This window comes from Protopterus annectens, chromosome 12.part0 (genome assembly GCF_019279795.1).
Source record: "Protopterus annectens isolate FY-2018-M chromosome 12.part0, PAN1.0, whole genome shotgun sequence".
NCBI classification, from domain to species: domain Eukaryota; kingdom Metazoa; phylum Chordata; order Ceratodontiformes; family Protopteridae; genus Protopterus; species Protopterus annectens.
Genome location: NC_056746.1, coordinates 525,985,538 through 526,010,173, shown reverse-complemented (window position 1 = coordinate 526,010,173; position 24,636 = coordinate 525,985,538). Strand labels below are relative to the sequence as shown.

The 24,636-nt window shown below is 39.9% G+C and overlaps 1 protein-coding gene across 1 annotated transcript in view; it reads right to left on the bottom strand.

Moving 5' to 3' along the window:
• The window catches only part of DRG2 (developmentally regulated GTP binding protein 2), an 808,865-nt gene that overhangs the window by 501,756 nt on the left and 282,473 nt on the right, over positions 1 to 24,636 (bottom strand). Inside the window, exon 4 of the mRNA XM_044089666.1 lies at positions 19,898 to 19,958. Within this exon, the coding sequence (XP_043945601.1) occupies positions 19,898 to 19,958 (61 nt within the window). The remainder of the gene's footprint in view (positions 1 to 19,897; positions 19,959 to 24,636) is intronic.

Below are 24,636 nucleotides of genomic sequence, written 5' to 3'. Positions count from 1 at the left end.
TTTGGGTCTTTTGGTTGTACTAACTTTGAATGTGTGTGGGCCCAGAGTCCCTTCCGTTTGTTCTGCGTATGACACAGTATGTGTGTGAGCGTTGGCTCTCGTGTTTAAACATGGTAACATCACTTCTAAGCATTTAATTTTTAAGTTCAGCAGTCATTACAGTCTTTTCGTATGGAACATTATTTCTGGGTAATATTACTGTAAAATCATTTGGTCTATTGCTTGTACCTTCACCTGGACTAATAAATGCTATATTAACTTTAACATCCCCTGGTTTCTTGTTGGCAGCATTGTTTGGTTTTTCATTGTTTGACTGACTGTTCCCACTCTACTGTCTGTGGGCCTTCAGCATTCATTGCATGCATTTTTACATTACATTGTACCATAGTGGAAGCATTTGTTAACTCGGTTTGTAGGCTTTCATTATCATTATTTGGTTTTGCACTGTTTGGCGGTTTGACATGCATCATTGTCTGAGGACCGAAGGCATAATTGTTATTCATTCTATGCACATTTTCTTTACCTTGTAACACAGTAAAGGCATTTTCCTTAGCTTGTAACATATTTAAGGCATTTTCTTGTAACACAGTAATGGCTTTTGTTAGGCTGTTTTGCAAGTATGTATTGTCATTATTAGCTCTATCTGCTATTATTGTACTATTTAGGTCATTTTTTACTTAATTTCTAATACATTTGATTTGCCTGCAACATTACTTAAATCATTTGACATTTCATTAACTTGCGTTGTTTTAACGTTAAAAGTCTGAGGTGCTCTTGTACCGTTAAAATTTGCTACATGCATAGTTTCTGTACCGTTTGATTTTGCTGTTAGAGTAGTTGGGTTTGCGCTTCCATGCTCTGTCGTACTTGCGAGCATGTGGTTTTTGAGTTCAGGACTACTATAGAGTCCTCTGAGACTGTACCGGTTGTTAGAAATCCTTGGTCTCCATTCTGTTGTGATGGGGCTGCCACTGATGTGGTTCTGTGCGAAGTTGGAGTTATTATATGTGGGTTACTGCTGGAAAAGTGTTGGCAGCGTATCTTCTGTTTCGGTAGTGGATAGTAGGTCCAAGAATAATGTGTCACCATTGTTACGGCCAACATTTTTTAAATTCAGTTTCCTGCAGTAAAGTTTGAGGTCTAGTAGGACCTCTGTGCATTTCGCCCTTTGGGATAGGATAAAGCTCAGTCCTTTGCTGAGGAGGGTTTGTTGTTGCAGGGTCTATCTGTTCCTCGTTGAGGTTAAAAACGGAGGTGTTATCTGCATATTGGTTGGGGACTGTGGCCCCAGTATTTTCGTTGCTGATGTCCTCTAATACCGACTAGGACACTAATAATATTTTCCGGCCAAACCCACAGCATTTTGGCTTAGTCAAGGGTAGATCCTGTCTAATTAATATAGTCAACTTCTTTGAAAGTGTAACACAAACTGTTGACAGTGGTCAAGCTGTCCATATAGCATACCTTGACCTGATCAAGGCGTTTAGCACCATGCCCCCATGGAACACAGTAAGCTTAATACTATTACACATAGATCCCAATGTGCTAAGATTGACAGTAAACTGGGTAAAGAACAGAACCCACAGGCTGCAGGTAGCAGATACCTCAGAGGCTATGAAGGTAACCAATGGTGTCTTGCAGGGCCCGATGTTGGGACCCCCTTTGTTTGGCATTGACTTTTCTGATCTCCAGACCATGAACCAAGACCTATCGCTAATCAAGTTTGCAGATACCCCCTGACACCAAAGCCATTCAGAAACACTTATATCTATTATACCAAATATGGGCTTAAACCGAATACTACAAAATACAATACTGTCATACTTGACACTCTACCCCCACCCCCAGCATACAATAGACAAACCTCACTCCAAAAGGAGGAAGTTGCTAGAGACCTTGGAAACTCGGTTGATAATTCCATCTCCCTTGATCATCATGAAGTGACAGTAGTCAAAAGTCCTCCTACTTAGAACAGTTGAATGCCAAGGGAATATCACCCATATCTAAAGAGGTCATGTGCCCTTATAATCTGCATTAATTTAAACAATTACTGAATACAATGCCCTCTTTGGGATATACATCAATAGGCATATCAAACAACCAGAAATATCCCAATGGTTTCTAACTAAGGAGGTCACTGGCTAAAAACAAACAAGCTATCAGAAAAGACTAACGCACAGTCCTTGCAATGAGTATTTTATAGACTCATTAAGAGATACATACTTTGCCTTACATGCCATTAAGAACCCAGTGGTCATGATCTTTTGAACTGCCAGAAATAGTCTCTCAAATACCAGAACAGTGGATCCAAGTCCTCACTACACAACACCTTCGCCACCTTTGGAATAAACTTCCAAAGCAAATTGAACAGTGTGATACATTAACTTCCTTCATACAGGAACTGGATGATTGGATGGGTATTATCAAATTCACCCCGGCTTGAATGGCCTGGTCCTCCTCAAGAGATGAAAAAGTACAGTTTTGTACCTACCATAAATGTAGATGTTCGAAGATCCACATTGCTGCAGTCCTTACATATGGGTAGTCCGCTGTCCTCGGTCGGCCCGAATACCAAAGTATTAGGCTGACGTCAGTCAAGGCGCTTAAAACTGACATCAGGACGTCAGGGTACAAAAGCGCATGACCGACGTCATATCCTCAGTCTTTTCTTGCCCCAGATGTCAGAAGGCCCTAAAAAGAAAGGGCAAAGCCAAAAAACAACCAACCACCCCTGCACTAACCATATTTACAATATTTACAACCCAAACCACACAACCACCTCTAACTACAGAGGGAAGGAGGGAGGGTAAATTGGACTGCAGCAATGTGGATCTTCGAACATCTACATTTATGGTAGGTACAAAACTGTACTATGTTCTTCATCTCACATTGCTGCAGTCCTTACATATGGGTAGAATCCCAAAGCAGAGGTAAGGGAGGATGGCAAAACTATAAAGCATTAGGAGCTGCCAAAATGCCCTGTAAAATTGCAGTGGCAAATCCAGCCCTAGATTTAGAGTAAAGTGGAAGGTGGTAATGCTTAGAGAAAGTATGCACTGAACTCCAAGTAGCTGCCTCCAAAATATCCTTAGTAGCCACCCCCCTTAAAAAAGCTGTAGAAGTGGCAGTAGCCCTAGTGGAATGAGGCCTAATCCCAGTTGGAATCTCCTTACCATGATGGGAATAACAGAAAGCAATACAAAAACCAATCCACTTAGAAATAGTTTGTTTTGAAACTGGTTTGCCCTGAGAACACAAAGCAAATGAAACAAACAACTGCTGTGACTGCCTGAACCCTTTAGTTCTGTTCAAATAATATCGCAACTGTCTGTGTATATCCAAAGTGTGCAAAATCTTCTCCCCTTTATTTTGGGGGTTCGCATAAAAAGTAGGCAAATGAATAGTTTGGTTTAAAGCCACACTAGAAACCACTTTAGGCATAAAGGAAGGGTTAGTACGCAAAGACACCCTATCCTTGTGGAAAATTAAGAAAGGCTCAATTGCCATAAGGGCCTGTAATTCAGAAACCCTTCTCGCAGATGTAATGGCCAACAAAAAAGCAGTCTTCCATGATAAATATTTCAACTCGGCAGTCGCTGCAGGCGCAAAAGGTTGTAGAGTGAGTTTCTCCAACACAAAATTGAGATCCTAAGCAGGAGTAGGAGCTCTACGTGGGGGTCTTATATTCTTTGCCCCTCTAAGGAATTGCTTAAACAAAGGATGAGAAAATAATGGTGGGTCACAGTCATAGTGAGCAGAAATTGCTGCAGCATGAACCTTTATAGAGGAGAAGGACAAATCTTTGTCCAATAACTCAGTAAGGTATTGAAGAGCAACACTTAAGTTAGGTTTAGAAACATCAAAGTCCTTTACTGTACTCCAAATTAAAAATCTCCTCCATTTATCTGCGTAAACTTTCCTTGTACTAGGCCTTCTGGCCTCCAAAATAACATTCAAAACTTGTTGTGGAAGCTGAGACCCTCCAGGGTTTAAAACCGAATATGCCAGGCTGTTAGATGTAGAGAGTGAAGTTTGACATTGAGTAAATGACTGTTCTCCTGAGACAGCAGGTGTGGAATCGAAGGCAAAGGCCATGGAGGCTCCCGTACCAGACTTCTCAGTAATGGGTACCAGTGCTGTCGAGGCCAATCCGGAGCTATTAAAATCATGGCTGGCTTGTCCTGTCTGACCTTCAGGAGTACCTTTGGGAGGAGAGGCAGTGGTGGAAAGGCATACACGTGAAGATTGCTCCAATTGAATGACAGAGCATCCACTTTCCAAGCTGTGGGATGAAACCTTTTCGTGCAAAACTTTGGCAGCTGGTAATTTAGTGGAGAAGCGAACAGATCTATGTCTGGAGTTCCCCATAACACTGTCAATTTTTGAAATACATGAGGATCCAATTTCCACTCGTGGGGATCCATAATTTGTCTGCTCAACACATCTGCTAAGGAGTTCTGTGCTCCTGGCAGAAACCTTGCCTGAAGATTTAGCTGCAAACTGAGAGCAGTCTCCCACAAAATCATTGCTTGTCTGCATAGAGGATATGAATGTGTCCCCCTTGCTTGTTGATGTACCACATGACAGTTGTGTTGTCTGTTTGAATCAACACCTGCCCTGGAAGAAGTAAATCCTTGAAAGCTATCAATGCAAATTGGACTGCTAACATCTCCTTCAAGTTGATATGTAAATGTTGAAGTCTGGCAGGCCACGTGTCTTGTACCCATTTTCCATTTAGATGAGCTCCCCAAGCTTTGTCTGAGGCCATCTGTCGTTAGAATCTGACTCGCCTCTGGTCGGGTCACAGAGAGTCCCTTGTTTAGGTGACATTCCTGAGCCCACCACAAAAATTCCTTTTGAATGCAAGGTATTATCTGAATGACAGTGTCCATATCTTGGCAGTGTTGTGTCCATACATTTTTGAGATACCATTGTAGCTTCCTCATATGCAGTTTGGCATTGGGAAGTACCAGAATACAAGATGCCATGAACCCCAAGGCTTGAAGGACTGTCCTTGCAGTCAGCCTGGACTGACGAGACAATTGATGGAAATAGAGAGAAAGATTCTTTTGTTTGTCCGGGGTCAAAAAGGCCATCTGGGATGCTGTATTCAGTCTCACACCCAGAAAGCACATGTCCTGAGAGGGTACTAGACTGGACTTTATTTCGTTCACAGAATACCCTAGGCATCTTAACACTGCCATCACATACTGTAAATGATGAAGAAGTTCGTCCTTTCCTTGAGCCAGAATCAGGCAATCGTCCAAATAAGGATAGATTTGTATTCCTCTTAGCCTGAAGAAAGCTACCACTGGAGCCAGAACCTTCGTGAACACTCTGGGCGCAGTAGATAAGCCAAAGGGCAATGCAGAGAACTGATAATGAAAATTCCCAGCCCGAAAACGCAGATACTTCCTGCAACTGGGCCTGATAGGAACATGAAGGTAAGCCTCCTTGAGATCCAGAGTCACCATCCAGTGATCTTTGTCCAGCAGAGGTAAAAGCTGCTGTAACGTCAACATTTTGAACTTGGGAATGTCCAGATATGTGTTGAGGATAGATAAGTCCAAAATGGGTCTCCACGTGTCCCCTTTCTTTGGTACTAGAAACAGGCGAGAATAAAATCCTAGGCCCACTTCTGGCAGAGGGACCGGTTGTATAGCTCCTATTTGAAGTAGAAGAGCAATTTGGTTGTGAGCCTCTAGTCTTTGCTGAGGAGGAACGTCTGGCATGCCTTTGAAAGGAGGCAAGGTATGGAAATAAAACTTGTAACCTCGGTGTATGATATCCAGTACCCATTTGTCTTGGGTAATTAAAATCCACTTTTCCTTGAAAAGTGCCAACCTTCCTCCCAAAGGTGCTGCTAGGCAAGAGGGATCTGGCAGCTGAAAAAGTAGGTCATTGGGCCTGTTTACGAAAGGACTGGCCCCTACCCTCACTCGAAGATTGTGCAGGTGAACTCCCAGTTCTAGGTCTGAAGGAACTCTGAGCTCTGCCCCTACCACGTCTAGATCTACCCCATGACTGAGAATCATAAGAAGGATACGTCCACCCCTTAGCAGGCCAATTCCTACTAAACTTTGGAGGATGAACTTGCAAAAAATCCTTAACAGTCTGCATAGACTTAGCCTTGTCCTCCATTTTCTTCAATACTGATTCCACAGGTGGACCAAACAACACTTCAGACTGCAAAGGAGCATCCAAAATCCTTGTTTTAACATGGTCAGAAAAATTCTGATCCTTCAGCCAGGCGTGCCTGCGAAGAACTGAACCAGTGGCAGCCACCCTAGACGAGGCCTGCACAGCATCAAAACCACATTGTAAAGAATGCTTACCAACCTGCTCAGAGACATGTACCAAATCTTGTAATTCTTTACACTCAATGCCTTCTGCCAGAGCATCCACCTTAGATTTCAATTGAGAAAGAAGAAAGTTTTGATATTTCAACATATGAAACTGGCAATTCAAAGCCCTCATTGCTAAGGTAGAAGAAGTATAGACCTTCTTTCCCCATATATCCAAAGCTCTGGCCTCTTTATCTAGAGGAACCGGATTTTTCACAACAGAGGCCTTGACACCCTTGGGTCCCTGACTAATAGTTTCTGGGTCCGCCCTAGGACTCTTATAAAGATATTTATGAGCCTCAGGCACCCTGTAATACCTATCTGGTTTAACAGGCGCAGGAGGCAGAGAATCAGGATTGCTGAAGCCTCTGAAAACACATCCTGCACAACATCCAGAACAGGTGGTATAGCTAAGGGCCTATGTTGAGGTAAAAGCAAAAATTCCCTAAGTCTTTTCCGAGAATCAGAGAAGTCTTGACCTTCCCACTTAAAATGCTCCCTCATAGAGTGAAGTGTCTCTGAAAAAGAAAAATCCTCTGGAGGAGAAGCAGAAGGAGTGGAATCTTCTGCATCAGAATCAGAATAAGGAGAGTACTCCTGCAAGTCTTCAGCCGAAGACTCTGAAACATCTGAAGCCTGTTCAAAACTTCCCATCTCTGGCTCCACCCTAGGCCTCTTATCAGGAGGGGGCAAAGAACCTCTAATCAGAGTAATCAAATCTTCTGCCATTTTAAGCATATGCTTCTTAGGCACAGACCCTGCTGAACTAGGAGTGACACCAACAGAAGCTAAACCTGGCCTGCCCCTGGGAGAAGCCTTGGAAACAGAAGGAGAGGGCCTAACCACCCTGGGAAGGGAGGGGAGTACAGTAACCTGAGAAGCCCCTTCAGCCTGCCCTGCCTCAAGAGAGGCCACATCCTGCAAAATTAAAGTCTCCCCCTGAGACTCTAAAGAAGTTTCCGCTGGACCCACCGGTTCCACTGAAGCCTCTAAAGAACCGGCGTCCGGAACGGACGACTCATCTTGCCTGGGTTTAACTGTTTTGTCTTTGCGCTTCTTCGTGGAAGCGGGCGCCGGAGAATCCGACGGCATATTATAATTGCACCGCTTACCGAAGACCAGCCTAGCACAATCTAACCTTCACTTAATAGTGCGCTTATTGAACCTAGCACAAAAGCGACACCCAACTACGTCATGCTCAGGCTCCAAACAAGGAATGCACAAAGAATGATAATCCCTATGCGGTATCTGTTTCCCACAAGAAATACAATTATTCACTTTTTCTGACATCCGGTACTACACTGAGGCAAGAAAAAAACAAAATAATCCCCAACGGGGTACTTAGCCAACTTGGATTCGGTCTGAAACTCCGAACTCGAAAAATTTCAGAACGTCGAACGGCACTTGCAACGCTGCTTCTGCATCGGACCATGCGGCAAAAAAGGCTGAGGATATGACGTCGGTCATGCGCTTTTGTACCCTGACGTCCTGATGTCAGTTTTAAGCGCCTTGACCGACGTCAGCCTAATACTTTGGTATTCGGGCCGACCGAGGACAGCGGACTACCCATATGTAAGGACTGCAGCAATGTGAGATGAAGAACATCAGGACATTACAATTGCTGCAAATGCAGCCACAGTAACAGAGTTTCTCTGCAACCATATATATTAGAAAAACAGAAACATCTTTTGAAAGGCCAGAGACCACTGTGAGTGCAAACATTACTACAAGTATCTGAAGTGAAGTCTTGGTAAGAGAGTATCATCACAATGGAATCTGCAATTTTCTTTCAATGTTTTCTGAAATCATTCAAGCTGTTTCCTTCATCTGAGAGAGGAATACAGATAAGACATAAGCAGATAGCATTTAGTGCAAGTAGAAGAACAAGCTGTACCATGCATCTTAACACCTATAACCTTCATTACAGGTCAATTAAAGCCTGTGAGTGTAGCGGTCAATCTGGTTCAACTGTTCCTATTAGGAAGGCTAAACTTCAATATTTGAATATGTACATAGATGTGTGTGTGTGTGTGTGTGTGTGTGTGTGTGTGTGTGTGTGTGTGTGTGTGTGTGTGTGTGTGTGTGTGTGTGTGTATTTAGTAAGCTATGGGGGTACTTGTTTTTTGTTTGACAGTTTTCATTAATACAAAAAGTCTTGTAAGATGTGACAGAGGTTCAAACGCATATGGCAAGAAAGAAGTGCATTAAAAAGATCAACCTCCCAAACATTAGTGTATCCATGTAACACAAAAGTTGAAACTAGACACAAAGCTGTTATATACAACAGGTGGGAATAATAACTGATCATGGCAGCAACATTTTCCATATTATCTTTAGATGTGAATGGTCTCACAGGTATATACAAAAAAAAAAAAAAAAAAAAAGAAGTAGTGAACTATATTAAGAAAGGCAGAGCTATGCTACAGGATAGACATGTGGAAAGAATGGAGCAGCAAATTTGATAAAGGATTTTAGGTTTGTTATTCAGCAGAACATCTATGACAAAGGAAAAGTGGCATCATTAATTGCTAGAAGAGCTTCAATAGTGATAGATGAGTGGAAAAAGATAATGGTAAATTTCTAGTAGTAAGGGGCTACTAGCAAGGGAGGAGCATTATGCTGACATGCATTCATATTCCACCTAAAACTGCTACAACGGAGCTTAAGAAAATTCTGGGAGAAATAATCAGCTTTCATCAGGGAATAGTACTTATAAGTGGGGACTAGAATTTGATTTGTAACAGCGAGGATGTATTTGGGGGACCTAAAAGGGAAAATAAAAAAAAGAGGGTACATTTTTTTAAAAGAAATTTATGAAAATATTTGGTATGGAAGATGTGAATTCAGTAGACAGAGTTCAAAAATAATTTATATATTACTCTCCAAGGTACAAAAACTATACATTTATTTGAGTGTTCTGTTATAAATCCAATAACTATTTCATATCAAATGCTAGTTATAACTACAATACAAATGAAGGGTAATGAAATAAAAATGAAACACTGGTGCTTCCCCACCTGTTTAACAGAAAGGAATTTAAGGAACTGGTAGGGGAAATTATTCATGAGTTATAAGGGAAGAAAGAAATGTCTTTCAGAAACTATAGCTAGGGAATGGGCTAAAATAAAAGTGGAGTTTAAAATTAAGGCAGACATAAAAAAAAGTTAAAGTATCGCAGAACAGGGAAATTTCACAGGACATGAGGCACATTTGCAGAGTGCTAAAGAGAAAATTGGAAACTATATCGATAATCCGCATGTGTTTAGAAAGACTGCTGCTAAGCAACTACTTTTTGACAAGTCCAGAGCACAAAAGCTTTAACACAGCAGCACAGGCAACAGAAAGCAGAGAGGTTGTTGCCAAGCTTAGGGAGCCTATAACAAAGAAAAATAACCAGGGATCCTGTACAGGTGTTAGAAATATTTCCAAAATGTTATGAAAATCTGTATAAAGCAGAAAAATGTGGAAATCAAGAAGTGCAAATGGAAATGTTTACAGAAGACGGAGACTTGCATATGTCAAGTTAGAGGTAGATGGGGCTCAATAATTAGTTCGAATAAGAGGAGACTAGATAAAAACGGTGATGTACAACCAATTACAGAGAAGTCTCCAAGAATAGACGGTATTCCTGTGGAAGTTGGGAAGCTAGGAAGGAAGAAAGGGATAAAGATTTGGAAGATGTTTAACAGTATTTTAAGAGAAGGAGAAGTACCAACATCCTGGAAGAAAGAAGTGGCAGCTGTAATACCTAAAATGGTAAATATCCATCAAATCCAGCTACATACTGGCCAATTTCAATACTAAATCAAGTGTTTATGTCCACAATGGCTAAAAGAATATCAAAAGTGATGCCAAAATTGATCGCTATTGACTAATGTGGTTTTGTGGAGGGGAGGCAAACATTCAACATGAACAGAACACTGATGATCCAGAGGAAAGCAGAATGTAAGAAAATGCCACTGCTGTTGATGGGTCTTGATGCAAAGAAAGCATCTGATAGAGTAAGTTCGGACTTTATAAGGTAATGGAAGCATTTGCATTCCCTGATAAAATTATAAGGTTTTTAGGAGGATAAAGGAGGGATCAGAGGTGAAAGTTAAAGTGGGTGGGTTCCTCTCTGATAATTTATGCTTGAGCAGAGGAACCAGGCAGGGGCATCTTCTTTCCCCTTTCTTATTTGCATTACATTTAGAACCATTAGCAAAGAAAATAAGGGACTCCAAAATTCACAAATATAAACTGGTATGGTAGTCAAGAAAAGCTAGCTCTATTTGCAGATATTATTATTTTATACGCGATAAAACTAGAAAAAAAAACATTACAGTGTTGTGGAACATTCTGAGACAGGTTCAAATCGTTCCGGGATACAAAATTAATGAAGCTAAAACAAAGGCAGTAGCCATAAATTATGTACCTACACATAAATTGATTTAGCAATCTCCATACTTATTGAGACATGAGAAAATGAAGCATTTAGGAATATGGATTAAAATTATTCTGGTATGGCAACTAAGGTAATGTGGGAAGAGACTTATAAAGTAACTCTACCTTACTTGAGTGTCCTTTGCACTGGGGAGGTTCCTGCTTTCTTTTTGAAACCTCCCTGCCACTGATTTTTAAATGTCTGCTTACCAGCATTTTGTCAAGACTGTTTTTTTTGTTTCTTCCAAAACTGAAAGAGGCACCAAACATAGTTTGGAAAACTTAGAAGAGGACTGAAAAATCTGAGAGATTCCTTGTATGGTCTAACCCTTCTCATTACATTTTTGAAAACTTCTGCAGAAGAGGGTCCAAAAAACAAATCTCTACCTAAAGCAGAATTTAAAATCTAATTTTTTTACATCTTCTGGGTAGTTCTGAAAATGCAGCCAGGCACATTTCCTCAACACAGTACTAGTGGCAACAGCCCTGGATGAAGTACCTACACAGTCATACACACACTTTAAACAATGAGTAGTGGCCTGAGAAATCAAAGAAACTAGACCACACAAAGCAGAATTCTCCTCACAGGCAGGAACTGCAGCTCAAATAAAACATTTCTCATACTTTTCACAATTCGTCAGAACAAACTTAGTAGCCTAGGGAAAAAAAAAAACCTCACGTAGCATACTTACAAAAATCTGTGAAACTAAATCGGAGTCATCCGATAATTGTTAACACAGAAGTTTAATACATAATGTGGATATTACATTACTTATTAAACTTTTGTGTTCACAATTATTAGACTTCAATTTAGTAAATCCAAAGTCACGGAAGCAGTCCACCAGCTAGTAAACCAAATCACTTTATTAAAAGGTAAGGAAACAAATCACATCACACGTAAACGCTTTTAAAGTGCACAAGTGCGTTTTCTTCTCCACAAGCATGTAAGACTTCATCAGACAAACAAAAAATATTTAAAAACACCTAATATACTCTCATGTGGTTTAAGCCAACCAATAAAATTCATTAAATTGTGATTTTCATTACATACATCTGTTTGAAAGGCTCATTTGAAACAATTATAAATTAAAACACACTTCGATGTTCATCATAATAAAAAACACCATTTCTCCTTAGTTTAAAATTCAGTACTTCTCCATAAATATACTTAAAATCATGTTAAATAAATAAATATATATGTATATAAAAACTACTAAATACTATTTGTTTAAAATCCTTTCATCATATTGTGTCCTAACAATTTTCACTAATCAAACAGCACCACCTGCTGTTCCTAAAGAGCTATTGCTGGTAAGAGTTAAATTCTAGCTGCTCTTAATTTTAACACTGAAGTTAAAGAAATATGGTCATTAAGCCCTGGGGTAGTTAGTTGCATCTAATAAAATCTGCCACCAAAGCTCTTTAAATTCTAATCTTTCTTCCCAAAGGCCTCCCCTTATTTCTTTTTTAACCTGTTCCAATACAAAGAAGGTAAACCTAGCATTATTACAATCTAAAGTGTGCTTGAATAGAGCATTTGTTTCATAAATGTGTTCATAAATTCTCTTCTTTAATGCTCTCTCCGTCTTCCCCACATAGTATGACTTACATTCTAAGCACATGGCTAAATATACCACACCTTGTGTATCACAGCTAAAATACCCAGAGGCACAAATATTAATATCCCTTGTTGGCAACAAAATCTCTATTCTGTTACTAATATATGGGCACTGATTACAGTGTCCACATTGATATGTTCCATATTTTTTATTTTTATTAAATGGTAACATTTTCATAGAAATTTCATTGTTACTTACTTTATTGTTTTCCAACAAATTTTTTATACATCTACCATTTTATACACTATTTTAGGCATCTCTTTTTTAATATTTGATATATCAGAGAAAGAAACAAAATTACTCCATTCTTTCTGAAAAATCTTTTTCACTTTGATATTAAAAATATTAAACTCCATTACCAATGCCGAATTGTATTGAACATAATCATCAACACTGGCTTTATTATACTTAACAAGGGATGCCAAATTGTTATCATTAATAATCAATTCTGTACCTTTTATTGGTTTGTATTTCACTAATCTATTCTCCTCTACCTCTTTTCTAATACTAGAAATAAATTCAGATGGGTAGCCCCTGGCTAAAAACATTCCCTCCAGTGTATTACATTCCTTAAAAAAATCATCATTCTTACTAGTCATACGACACCCCCTCACAAATTGTCCCTTGACAATATTCTTTTTACAATGTGGGGGGGGTGCGCTAGTGAAATGTAAAAAGGAATTGCAGAAGGTGCTTTTTCGAAAAACCTTGGTTTCAAAATCCATATTGTTCAAATTCTTATATACTTCCACATCCAAATATTGCAATCTATCAGTGGACATGGTATATGTGAATCTTAAAAAATTAGTAGTATTCTGAATATAATTAAAAAACTCCAGAAATTTCTCACTACCCCCCGTCCAAAAAATAACTATGTCATCTAAGAACCGCCTGTAAAGTGTCCAATATTGTACATATCCGGAGTTAAGGACAAAATTTGATTCCCAGGCTGCTAACACAATGTTAGCATAGGTAGGTGCGCAAGCCGCACCCATTGCTACTCCGCTAATTTGCTGATAGTACTCATCATTAAATACAATGAAATTGTTCCTTAATACAACTTCAACCAATGCTACTACTGCAATTTTTTCCGAATGTGTCAATTTTTTGTCAAGAAAAACCATATCCTCAAATAACCTCATACCTTCATGGTGGGGTATACATGAAAATAAATCAATGACATCAATTGTCACAAAAATAAGATCATTTGAAAATAACTCAGACTTGATGACCCTCAGCAGGTCCCAAGAATCCTTCAATATATATTTATTCATGGTACATATATGTTTTGTTGTAATATCCACATATTTAGCCAAGCTAATAGTCTTGGAACCATCAGCTGCTACTATCGGTCTTAATGGTGGGTCACTGACATTTTTATGTACCTTCGGTATCCCAAAAATGATGGGTATCTTGGGTTTAGGTACATATAAGAATTGATGTAACTTAACATCTATAGTGCCTTCCAAAAGCATATTGTCTAAGGTATTATCTATTTTTTGATAAGCAAGTTGAACTTCATTCAAGGAAACTATTCTATATTTATTGTCATCACCTAGAATCATATTCATTTTTCCATCGTAGATAATGTTTTCCATTATAACCACCCCTCCCCCCTTATCAGGTTTCATAATCCTGACTTGATTATTAAACCTTAACTCATTTAGCATCTTACATTCTTCCTCTGTAATATTGTACTCTTTCTCTACGAATTTAAATTCTTCTCTAATTTTCTTCTCCAATATTAAATCCAGGTTTTTTATTTGGGGCTGATAGGGCGGATTAAATGTACTTCTCCTAGTAAGCATACTTTTTTGGGGATCTACGTCCAAATTCCTAGGGGGTAGTGTAACCTGAAGATTCACTTTCCTTAAGAACAACTTCATATCTATTAAGGTCTGAACCAGGTCACCTTTCATGTTAGGAATAAATTTGAATCCTTTACTCAAAACATCAAAGTGTGTTTTATTAATACAAATGTTGCTAAAATTATAAATAGAAAAATTATTATTAAGTGTATGTGTAGTTCCTGTATGTAAGATACCTGTATCTAACTCGTCCTGTGTTGTTAATCTAGTAACAGGTATCGTATTCTGTATAGAAATCACAGTCTCCTTAGGGGAACAAATAGGGGTGGGTACAAGGGTATTAGTAACTTTGTCTAATATCTCCCTCTCCCCCTTCTCCCTCCCCTCCATTGAAAATTTTGGTACCTATTGTTACTGCCATGTTGCTTTGTTTCATTTAATGGTGGGAATTCAGTATCATAATCCATCCACCCATGTTCTTCATCAGGGATATTTCTAGGGACATTCCTAATGTTACTCTTCTTATAGCTTACTCTGCTATTGTGTTCCCACTTTGTAACAGGTGGCTTAGGGTAACTTACATCCTTTTGGTATTCCTCAATATCTCTCCTTAACTTCTTAATTTTTCTTTGTTCTAATATGGAGCATTTAGCATCCACTTCTGACCCTATACTAAAATATCTTTCTTTTTCCTTTTTAACTTCAAACAGCATGTCCTTTTTAATAAAACCATCCAGGACTGTAATTTCCTGTTCCAAACTTTCTAATTTTCTATTATTTTCTTTAACAATGAGCCTCAAAATACTAATACCACATTCATTAAACACATTAACAAGTTCTGTATGGAATGGTGTACCGGGTTCCACATTATTAGGGTATTTCCAAACCCTTAAACCCTTTGGTACAATTTTTTGTTTGATACATTCCATAAGATAACAATTTTCAATATTCAAAGATTTGTACCTATACATCATACCAGTTAATTTATTAATTTTCAGAGCATAAGAGTCACCATCACCTGGTGCACCTTCTTCTGCTCCATATAATTTAATGTCCATGGGATTTTTCAACCATTCTAGTAAATCAAAATTGTCAGAAATGGTAGGAACAGTACCTGAGGCTTTAGCGCCTAAACAATTTCTCTGTTGATTCCGGTCAGCCAAACCCCGACTCTCGCTGCTACTAATGCGTTCTCTGGATGTATGTAATACCAAGGGTGTGTTTGCAGGATTGAAGTTGCTACCATTCGGTTCCGCTTCTTCCATCCCCACAGGGCTCCGTTCGATATTATGCCTTTTCCTCTTGTTTTTTGAAAGCCCTATTTCTTCCGTCCCTTCGGACATACCATCACCCTCGTTGTTTCTTTTATTAGCAACAAAAGCCGAACAGAGTGGGGTAAGTAGTTCAATCAATTCTGTTAACTGACCGATTAATTTACGGGACTGTCCCAAATCCTCACGGTTCGTAGCTGCAACACTGCTATCCATGGTAAAGCGCTGCAACAAACAGAAACCAAAATGGAGGCGCCAAATTCAAAGTCCAAAACCAGTAAATCCAAAGTCACGGAAGCAGTCCACCAGCTAGTAAACCAAATCACTTTATTAAAAGGTAAGGAAACAAATCACATCACACGTAAACGCTTTTAAAGTGCACAAGTGCGTTTTCGTCTCCTAGACCACACAAAGCAGAATTCTCCTCACAGGCAGGAACTGCAGCTCAAATAAAACATTTCTCATACTTTTCACAATTCGTCAGAACAAACTTAGTAGCCTAGGGAAAAAAAAAAAACCTCACGTAGCATACTTACAAAAATCTGTGAAACTAAATCGGAGTCATCCGATAATTGTTAACACAGAAGTTTAATACATAATGTGGATATTACATTACTTATTAAACTTTTGTGTTCACAATTATTAGACTTCAATTTACTTTTAAAACTTTTTTATGAATGTGCTTTGTAATATTTGGGCAGTGGACACTACGGGAGCTTTTTTGATTTTTCTTGGTTTTGTGGTTTTATACCTGCATGGTCACATACACTGTTCTTGGTAACACAAAAGCCAGACAATTCAAAATTCTAAAACAAAGTTACAGAAGCATACACTTTTTTACCAAACTTAACTGTTTTACCACCCTTATCTGAAGGGGAAGGATTAGAATTAAAATGCTCGTCAGCAGCTGGATTAAATAACAAAATAGCTGCTGGGTCAGATGCGAGATGAGTGTACAAAAACTTGAAAGACTGAGGAATTTTGCACATTGTATCAGCTTTCTTAGATGCAGCAGGCTGTCTCTGTCTGGGAAACCAGGCTGTGGAAAAACTTCCTCCAATGAGAACAGCATGGGGACGGGACGGGGGGGGGGTTCTGAGAATTCTAGTTTTAACAGCTCATAGTATTTTCTGCGGGGCTGATAAACTTCAGTGTTCTCCTACTGAAAACACTGGCACATTCTGGAAATAATCTCAGAGAAAGAGAATTCCTTGCAGGGAGGTTCAGATACCACATAGAACTCTGAGGAAAAAACCTGCAACCAATCTCTTACATATTCAAATTCTTGAATCTCTTCAGAAAGAGAGGAATCACCTTTCCCTTTATTAGAAACCACATTATAAGATGGGTCAACAGCTTATACAAGACCTTGAGCCAGACCTAATAAACTACTCCTGCCCAGTAAAACAGGTGCTGGACAAAATAAATGTTTATTTTGTTGTTTCTTTTTGACAGAAAAGTTGGGGCAAATAGGTTGATTAATGGCAGCTGCCGCATCTTCCCTAGGGATGGGCACAGCATTCTGGCTATGCAGGGGCATCTTCCCTACCCCCTCACTCAAGACTAACAAAAGTGGCTCTCCCTTGCTCGCTAAGGGAACCCCAACAGCCAGAGGATGTGGCTAAACCCCAGTCCATAGTGGCCATATGGATAATACCAGAAGAATCCAAGGAAAAATGAGTAGTTTAAGGAACCAGCTTTGGCCACAACAAAGTCATCCACCTGTGGCTGAGGCAAATTGCTAGCCTGCTGTGATGGCAAAGACTGTTTAGTTAACTTTCTCTTTTTCTTTCTGCATATGAAAGACAGATCTTGGGACTGTTAGTCTGTTCCATGGTCAAGCTGCAAGAGGTGCCTCTTTTCCAGTGAAGTTAAGCAGCACAGTCAACAAAATACAAAGTATTTAAAAATACCTTGTTCCACTCAAAACACAGTAAAAAGTACTCAAAATACACTTCACCAACCCCAAAAACGTAAACAATTTTGCCACAGAAAAAAAAAATAGTTTTAGAATGTTATGTTTTTCCTTATTATAGGTGCCCCCGAAGACAGTGTCTCAGGTTGCCACAGCAACCTTCACAGAGAACTTTTTTAAGCATCACTTGAATTTTAAGTGTATTAGGTCTTTCGTGGTTGTGTTTCAAAAACCTATTAAAGACATATGTTGATAACATTTATTTTGCCAAGAAAAATGCAGTAGCATGTTTTTCTGGAGAAAGGAATTTTACCACGTCAGAGACTATGCAAAAATGGACACTATATGCACTTAAGCGTACACACCCCTGTTAAAATGCCAGGCTTTAGTAAAAATAAAAAAAGTACAATTAGCTGATTTCATAAGTGTGTACACCCTTAAACTAATACTTTGTTGAAGCACCTTTTGATTTAATCACAGAATACACATCTATTTCCCTAACAGATTTGTTTGTTTTTCACTTGAATTGTACAGGTTACAGGTCACATTAAAGGTAGGAAACATTTTGAAATGATTTATTGTGTTCTCATTTTTTTATCTCACAAAAACCTGGCATTTTCACGGGGGTGTGTACATTTTTTACATCCACTGTATATGTCAGTGATGAAAGGATTTAGAGATGTAATGTCAAGACTTGCAAAAAAAAGAAAGGGATCCGTGTTGGGAACTGGTTTTATGGTTCAAGAAGACCATTTCTGACAGTGTTGCACTTTTTATTGTTGGTCTGAAGAACTCACTTCCATTACATGGTGTGAAAGGCAGCTAAATATCTGCAAAAATACAACTATAGACTGGAATAATTATGAGGGTGGTGTGATCAGAGTACTTAATGAAACAATGTAGAGGACGTATACATGGACAAGGTAAAATTGTAGAGACAGACGAAAGTCTCTTCCTCAACAGTATGAACAATTCTAGCAGGATTTTGCCACAACAGTGGATTTTTGGCAGGCTTTGCAGAGAAACTTGACTCTTTCCTCGTTCAGGTACCAAATAGAGACGCAAGGATACTTCCGGGAATGATCAAGGGCCATGTGGAACATGCAGCCACCATATATTCAGACTGCTGGTGAGCATATAATACAAAGGAATTGGAATAAGCAGGATACCATCATTTCACAGTGAACCATAACTACAACTTTGTCGATTCTACTACCAGCACTCGTACCCCAAACATGAGCGATTATGGGGCTCCACTAAATGGTGAAATAAGAAACAACAAGGGATAGCTTGCCATCACCTTGACTCCTACCTTGCTGAATTCATGTGGCACCAGTATATGGGATGGGGTTAATGCCTTTGATACGATACTTATAGCGATTGCAAAATTATGGCCACCAGAAACTACATGCAACAAATGAATATAACAAACAAACAAACAAACATATACGTTAAAGTTGTTTTATCAATTATTGTTGTCAATGTCTTTTATTTATTCCCATAACTTCTTGTAAAATCAGGCACAGTATAATATACATCAAATACATAGCATACAGATGATTCCACAGATACTCTCAAATGGTTGCTGTGGCAACTGCAGACGCTATCTCCAGGGGCTGCTATAATAAGGAAGTACCAAACTTTTCAACTATCAGAAACAAATGTGCGCTTCCATTTAAAAGTACAGTAAAGTCACGTGACAGTCAACAAAACAACAGTCTTAGTTTAAAAAATACTCTCCTAAACAGAAAAGTTTAAACAAAAAAAATATGTGGAAGCCCCCCCCCCAAAAAAAAAAAAAAAAAAAGATAACTTAATCTGCCCAGGAATGAAACTGCACAAGCCGACCATTGAGCCTCAAAAGCCTTGTAGAGGAGCAATCTCTCTGGCTTCTGAAAAGCTCCGAGAGGCTTGGCACCCAAAACTGTCTTAGTGAGCATGAGATGTCTAACATTTTGGGCACATGAAAAGTGCCCTGAAGCTTTAGAAGCAGTCCACTGTTATATCCTTAGCAGGATATAACCTAGGTTATTGTGGCAGAGATCAATATCATGAATACACAAAGAGACAAGAGAAGGGACATTCTAAGGTTGAATCAAAATAAAACAGATAACGTGCTGGCAAAGGGTTCTGGAGAAGTTGAAAATAAGACAAGACACTTGCCTACCAAAGAAAACATTGAGGGGACAAGGATACTAGCTTTACTGAGAAAGCTTAATGATGCAGTTTCAAGCACTGTTTTGCTGGAGGAAAGAACAGAGAAGTGTAATAGTCAGTCAATATGTAGTGGCACCATATAGAACTACAGTAATTTCACATCAGTGATGGACACATGCAGTTAAGAGTAGCTCTGTTGTCCAAATCTACTGCAAAAGATGCTTTGTTGTAAGATTTGACCCTGTAATGCCACTGGCAATTGACTTCTGATAAAGGCCTATAGCAGTGAAATAGAACAGGCACTGATTATACCAGAAATACAAATACTACCCTAATGTTACATTTAAACAACAAAGCTAACCTTGTGCTGCTCCTTCGATGATTCCAGGCAAGTCCAGAAGCTGAATGTTGGCACCGTTATACTAAAACAAACAAAATTATCAGTGTAACTCTGCAGTCAGTATTCCAATATCATATCTCATCTATAACAAATACAAGTTGTCAGGCATCAGTTTACTGTCATACAAATGATGTTTTTGCCTTGCTTTACTCACTCATTCCTATAATCTCTTATTTTAAAACCTACACAATTACTTGCTTAGCAACACTAAATCTACACTCATACTTGGTTGATCGTAAATACAGATGCTTACAATTCCACTGAGGAACTACATGCTAAGTGTGGCAGAGGCTGGGACTTCACACAGGCATATGATAACACCATCCCAAGCTTCAGAATGTGGTACAGCAGAAGCAATTAAGCAGTCTGCAGTCATGAGCTCTGGTGTGATGCACTACCACTGCAGCAAAAGGAAAACATTTTTTTTAAGATAAAATTCTAATCTAGATGAAATTAACTTCTGACTGGGCTGACATTACCTGACAAGCAAAGGCCAAAGACAATAGAAACAGTCTTTACAAAAACCCAAGAAAAACAGCTTCCTAGCTAGAACAGTTCTACTACCAGTCCATTATTGTGTATGATGAAAAAGTAGAAACCGGTCTGGCAGCAAAAGAAAACCTTTTAATTAAAATAATCCAAAGTACAATAAGTAAAAATCAGTAATCCAGGTAAGTGCTTTCTGCTTTTTACTTATTGTACTTTGGATTATTTTAATTAAAAGGTTTTCTTTTGCTGTCAGACCGGATTCTACTTTTTCATTTTACTTGGTTTTGTGTGGCTCTTACTGCCATTATTGTGTATGCCTGCCCTGTGGAAATGTGCCAATAATCTAATTTATGCAGTTCTTCTTTCTGCTTCTCACGGTTAGGGGTTGCCACAGCGGAACTCCGGTTCGCTAATGATTGGCAGTAGATTTTTACAGTGCCGAGGTGCCAGCCCGACGCCCAACCTTCAACGAAGGTACACCCATTCACGCATGTCTTTCGAACGCCACTAAACCGCGGGGAGGACATGCAGACTCCACACAGAAGGCGCTCCAGCCAAGAATCGAACAGGAGAACCTTTTGCTGTGAGGCGACAACGCTACTGCAGCACCACCGCGGCTAATCTGATTTAAGCAGCAAAATAAGAAACTACAATCCTCGACAAACAGAAATAAATTTTCTATAATGAACACAGTTGTTACCCAACACACTTTCAACCAAACTTGTAAAGTACTTATAATAAATTAAAACAAGTTAAAATATTTTACCCAGAGCATATCAGTATGCCTAATGAAGAAAATGAATTAAAGATGGCCAGGGGAAAATAACTGAAAAGCAGTGTGGCTATGGTAGCAACATATCAAAACAATTATACCACATCACTGATAAAAGACATATACAAAGTACAGTTTTGTACCTACCATAAATGTAGATGTTCGAGTGCTAATACAGCTGCAGTCATAACAGATGGGTTTTCCTGCCGTCAGGCGGGTCCTCGGTCGGCCGAATTCCAAAGTCTAGGTCCGGCGGCGGTTGTCATCGCTTCTTCCCGGACGTCAGTGCGACAGGGGTATAAAAGAACCAGCCAACGCCATTTTCTTCAGTTTTTCTTGCCCCAGATGTCAGGTGCCCCCAGAAGGAATGCAATACATAAATTTATGCAATAATCCAATGCAATATAATCAAAAAACAGTAGTTGCAAGCAAATACACCATAAAAGAATACCCCAATCAGGTTGTATGAGGAGGTGTTAGCCATTAGGCCTGTCCCAAGAGGGGAAGGAGGGAGGGAAACCTGGACTGCAGCTGTATTAGCACTCAAACATCTACATTTATGGTAGGTACAAAACTGTACTATGTTCATCGTGCATACAGCTGCAGTCATAACAGATGGGTAGAATCCCAAAGCTAAAAAAGGGTGGTAGGCACTAGGTGGAACTAGGAGGAGCCAGGATGCCCTGCAAGACTGCAGTGGCAAAGCCTGCTCTAGATTTGGAGTATAATGGTAGGTGATAGTGCTTGGAGAAGGTATGTACAGAACTCCAAGTGGCTGCTTCCAAAATATCTTTGGTAGGAACCCCCCTGAGGAAAGCTGCAGAGGTAGCTGTGGCCCTTGTGGAGTGAGATCTGATGCCTGCAGGTACAGTTTTACCATGAAAAGAGCAACAAAAATGTATGCAGTGGGCTATCCATTTTGAAATTGTCTGTTTGGAAATAGACTTCCCTTGAGCTCCTGTAGCATAGGACACAGAGTTGCTCTGATTTTCTGAAAGGCTTTGTTCTGTCCAAATAATAACGCAGCTGTCTGTGAATGTCCAAGGAATGTAGTAGTCTCTCCCCTTTGTTTTGAGGATTAGGGTAAATGGTAGGTAAGTGGATAGCCTGATTCAAGGCTACCCTGGATACTACCTTTGGCATAAAGGACGGATTGGTTCGTAAGGAAACTCTGTCCTGATGGAAAATGATGAAAGGCTGCACAGCCATGAGGGCTTGTAGTTCCGAAACCCTGCGAGCTGAGGTGATAGCCAGAAGGAAGGCTGTTTTCCAGGACAAATATTGCAGTTCTGTTGAAGCAGCTGGCTCAAAAGGAGGCAAGGTCAGTTTTTCTAGAATGAAATTGAGGTCCCAAGCAGGTACTGGTTGTTTCCTTTGGGGTTTTATATTCTCAGCCCCTCTGAGGAACTGTCTTAAGAGGGGGTGAGAGAATAAAGGAGGATCAGTGTTGTATTCTGCAGAAATGGCTGAGGCATGGATTTTGATGGAGGAGAATGAAAGGCCACTGCTTAGCATCTCAGCTAGGTATTGTAATATTTGAGGTAAATTCAGTATTCCAGGGTTCTGACCCTTTTTCTCATTCCAGGCACAAAACCGTTTCCATTTTGCTGAGTAGGATTTTCTAGTAGAAGGCCTTCTGGCCTCCAAAATGACATCCTGCACCCTCCTTGGAGAGTAAGGTCTGTTGTGAATTTAAGGAATTTTCCATGCGGCTAGATTGAGTGTTTTCAGCTGACTGTGAAGGGTTTTGAAGTTGTGCTGAGTCAGTAGAAGAGGCATTAGAGGCAGGATCCATGGTGGGAAATGCGTCAGGCTTCTCAGGAGTGGGTACCAGTGTTGTCTTGGCCAGTCTGGGGCAATGAGAATAATCTTTGGTCTGTCTGCTCTGGTTTTCAATAGAACTTTGGGCAGCAGAGGAAGAGGTGGAAAGGCATAAACTGTCATTGTCGTCCAACTGAGAGAGAGTGCGTCCACCTTCCAGGCCTGTGGGTGAAAAGTCCTTGAGCAGAATTTTGCCAACTGGTGATTTCTGTGGGAGGCAAAGAGATCTATGGCTGGCCTTCCCCATGCTTGAATTATCTTTGTAAACACTTGAGGATGCAACTTCCATTCATGTGGATCTGTCATATTTCTGCTTAGGTTGTCTGCCAGCGTGTTTTTGCCTGGCAGGTACTGTGCTTGAAGTTCGATTTGTAATTCCAGAGCCATGTTCCAAAGAGACATGGCTAGCCTGCATAGGGGGTATGAATGGGTTCCTCCCTGTTTGTTTATGTACCACATTACTGTGGTGTTGTCTGTCCTCATCAGTAGCTGGCCTGGATGCAGTAGGTCTTTGAAAGCTATAATAGCATTTATTACTGCTAACATTTCCTTATGATTGATGTGTAGGTGCTTTTCTTTTTGGGACCATTTGCCCTGAATGCACCAATCTGTCACGTGCGCCCCCCAGGCGTAGTCCGAGGCGTCTGTTGTGATGACTTGATTTGCTTGAGGCTTGCAGAATGGGAGACCTGTGCTTCGTTGGCATGCTTGAGCCCACCACAGGAATTCCTTTTGAAGACATGGAATCAGTGGTATTATTGTTTCCAAACTGTGGCTGTGTTGAGACCATAGATTTTTTAGGTACCATTGAAGTTTTCTCATATGCAGCTTTGCACATGGGATTAGTAGGATGCAAGATGCCATGAATCCCAGAGCCTGCAGGATTTTCCTTGCAGTCAGCCTGGTGAAAGTTGCCAGTTTTCTGAAGTATTTAGTTGCCCTTGTTTCTCTGGCGTGAGGTAGGCCATCTGGGTGTTTGTATCCAAGCTGGCACCCAGGAAAATTATTGTTTGAGAAGGTATCAGCCTTGATTTCTTTTTGTTGACTGTGTATCCCAGAGAATTCAACAACATAATTACAAACGCCAGCTGTTTCAGCTATGTGCTTGCTGTCCGCTTGGATCAGGCAGTCGTCCAGATATGGGTATATTTGTATCCCTTGAAGTCTGCAGTAGGCAATTACTGATGCCAGGCATTTCGTGAACACTCTGGGCGCAGTAGATAAGCCAAAGGGCAATGCAGAGAATTGATAATGGGTTGAACCTGCAAGAAATCTGAGGTATCTTCTGCAATCTTGTCTGATTGGGACATGCAGGTATGCCTCCTTGAGGTCCAATGTTACCAGCCAAGACTCCTTGCCCAGCATGGGAAGAAGCTGCTGTAATGTGAGCATCTTGAATTTTGGCACAAGTAAAAATGTGTTTAGGATGGATAGGTCCAAAATAGGTCTCCAATCTTTTCCCTTCCTTGGTACCAGGAGTAATCTGGAATAAAAACCTTGACCCTGTTCTTGTGCAGGTACCTCTGGAATAGCTTTCATGTCCATGAGATCTGAAATTTGTTTTTATGCCTCTGCCCTTTGATTGTGTGGCAGGTTTGGCATGCCTCTCATTTCTGGA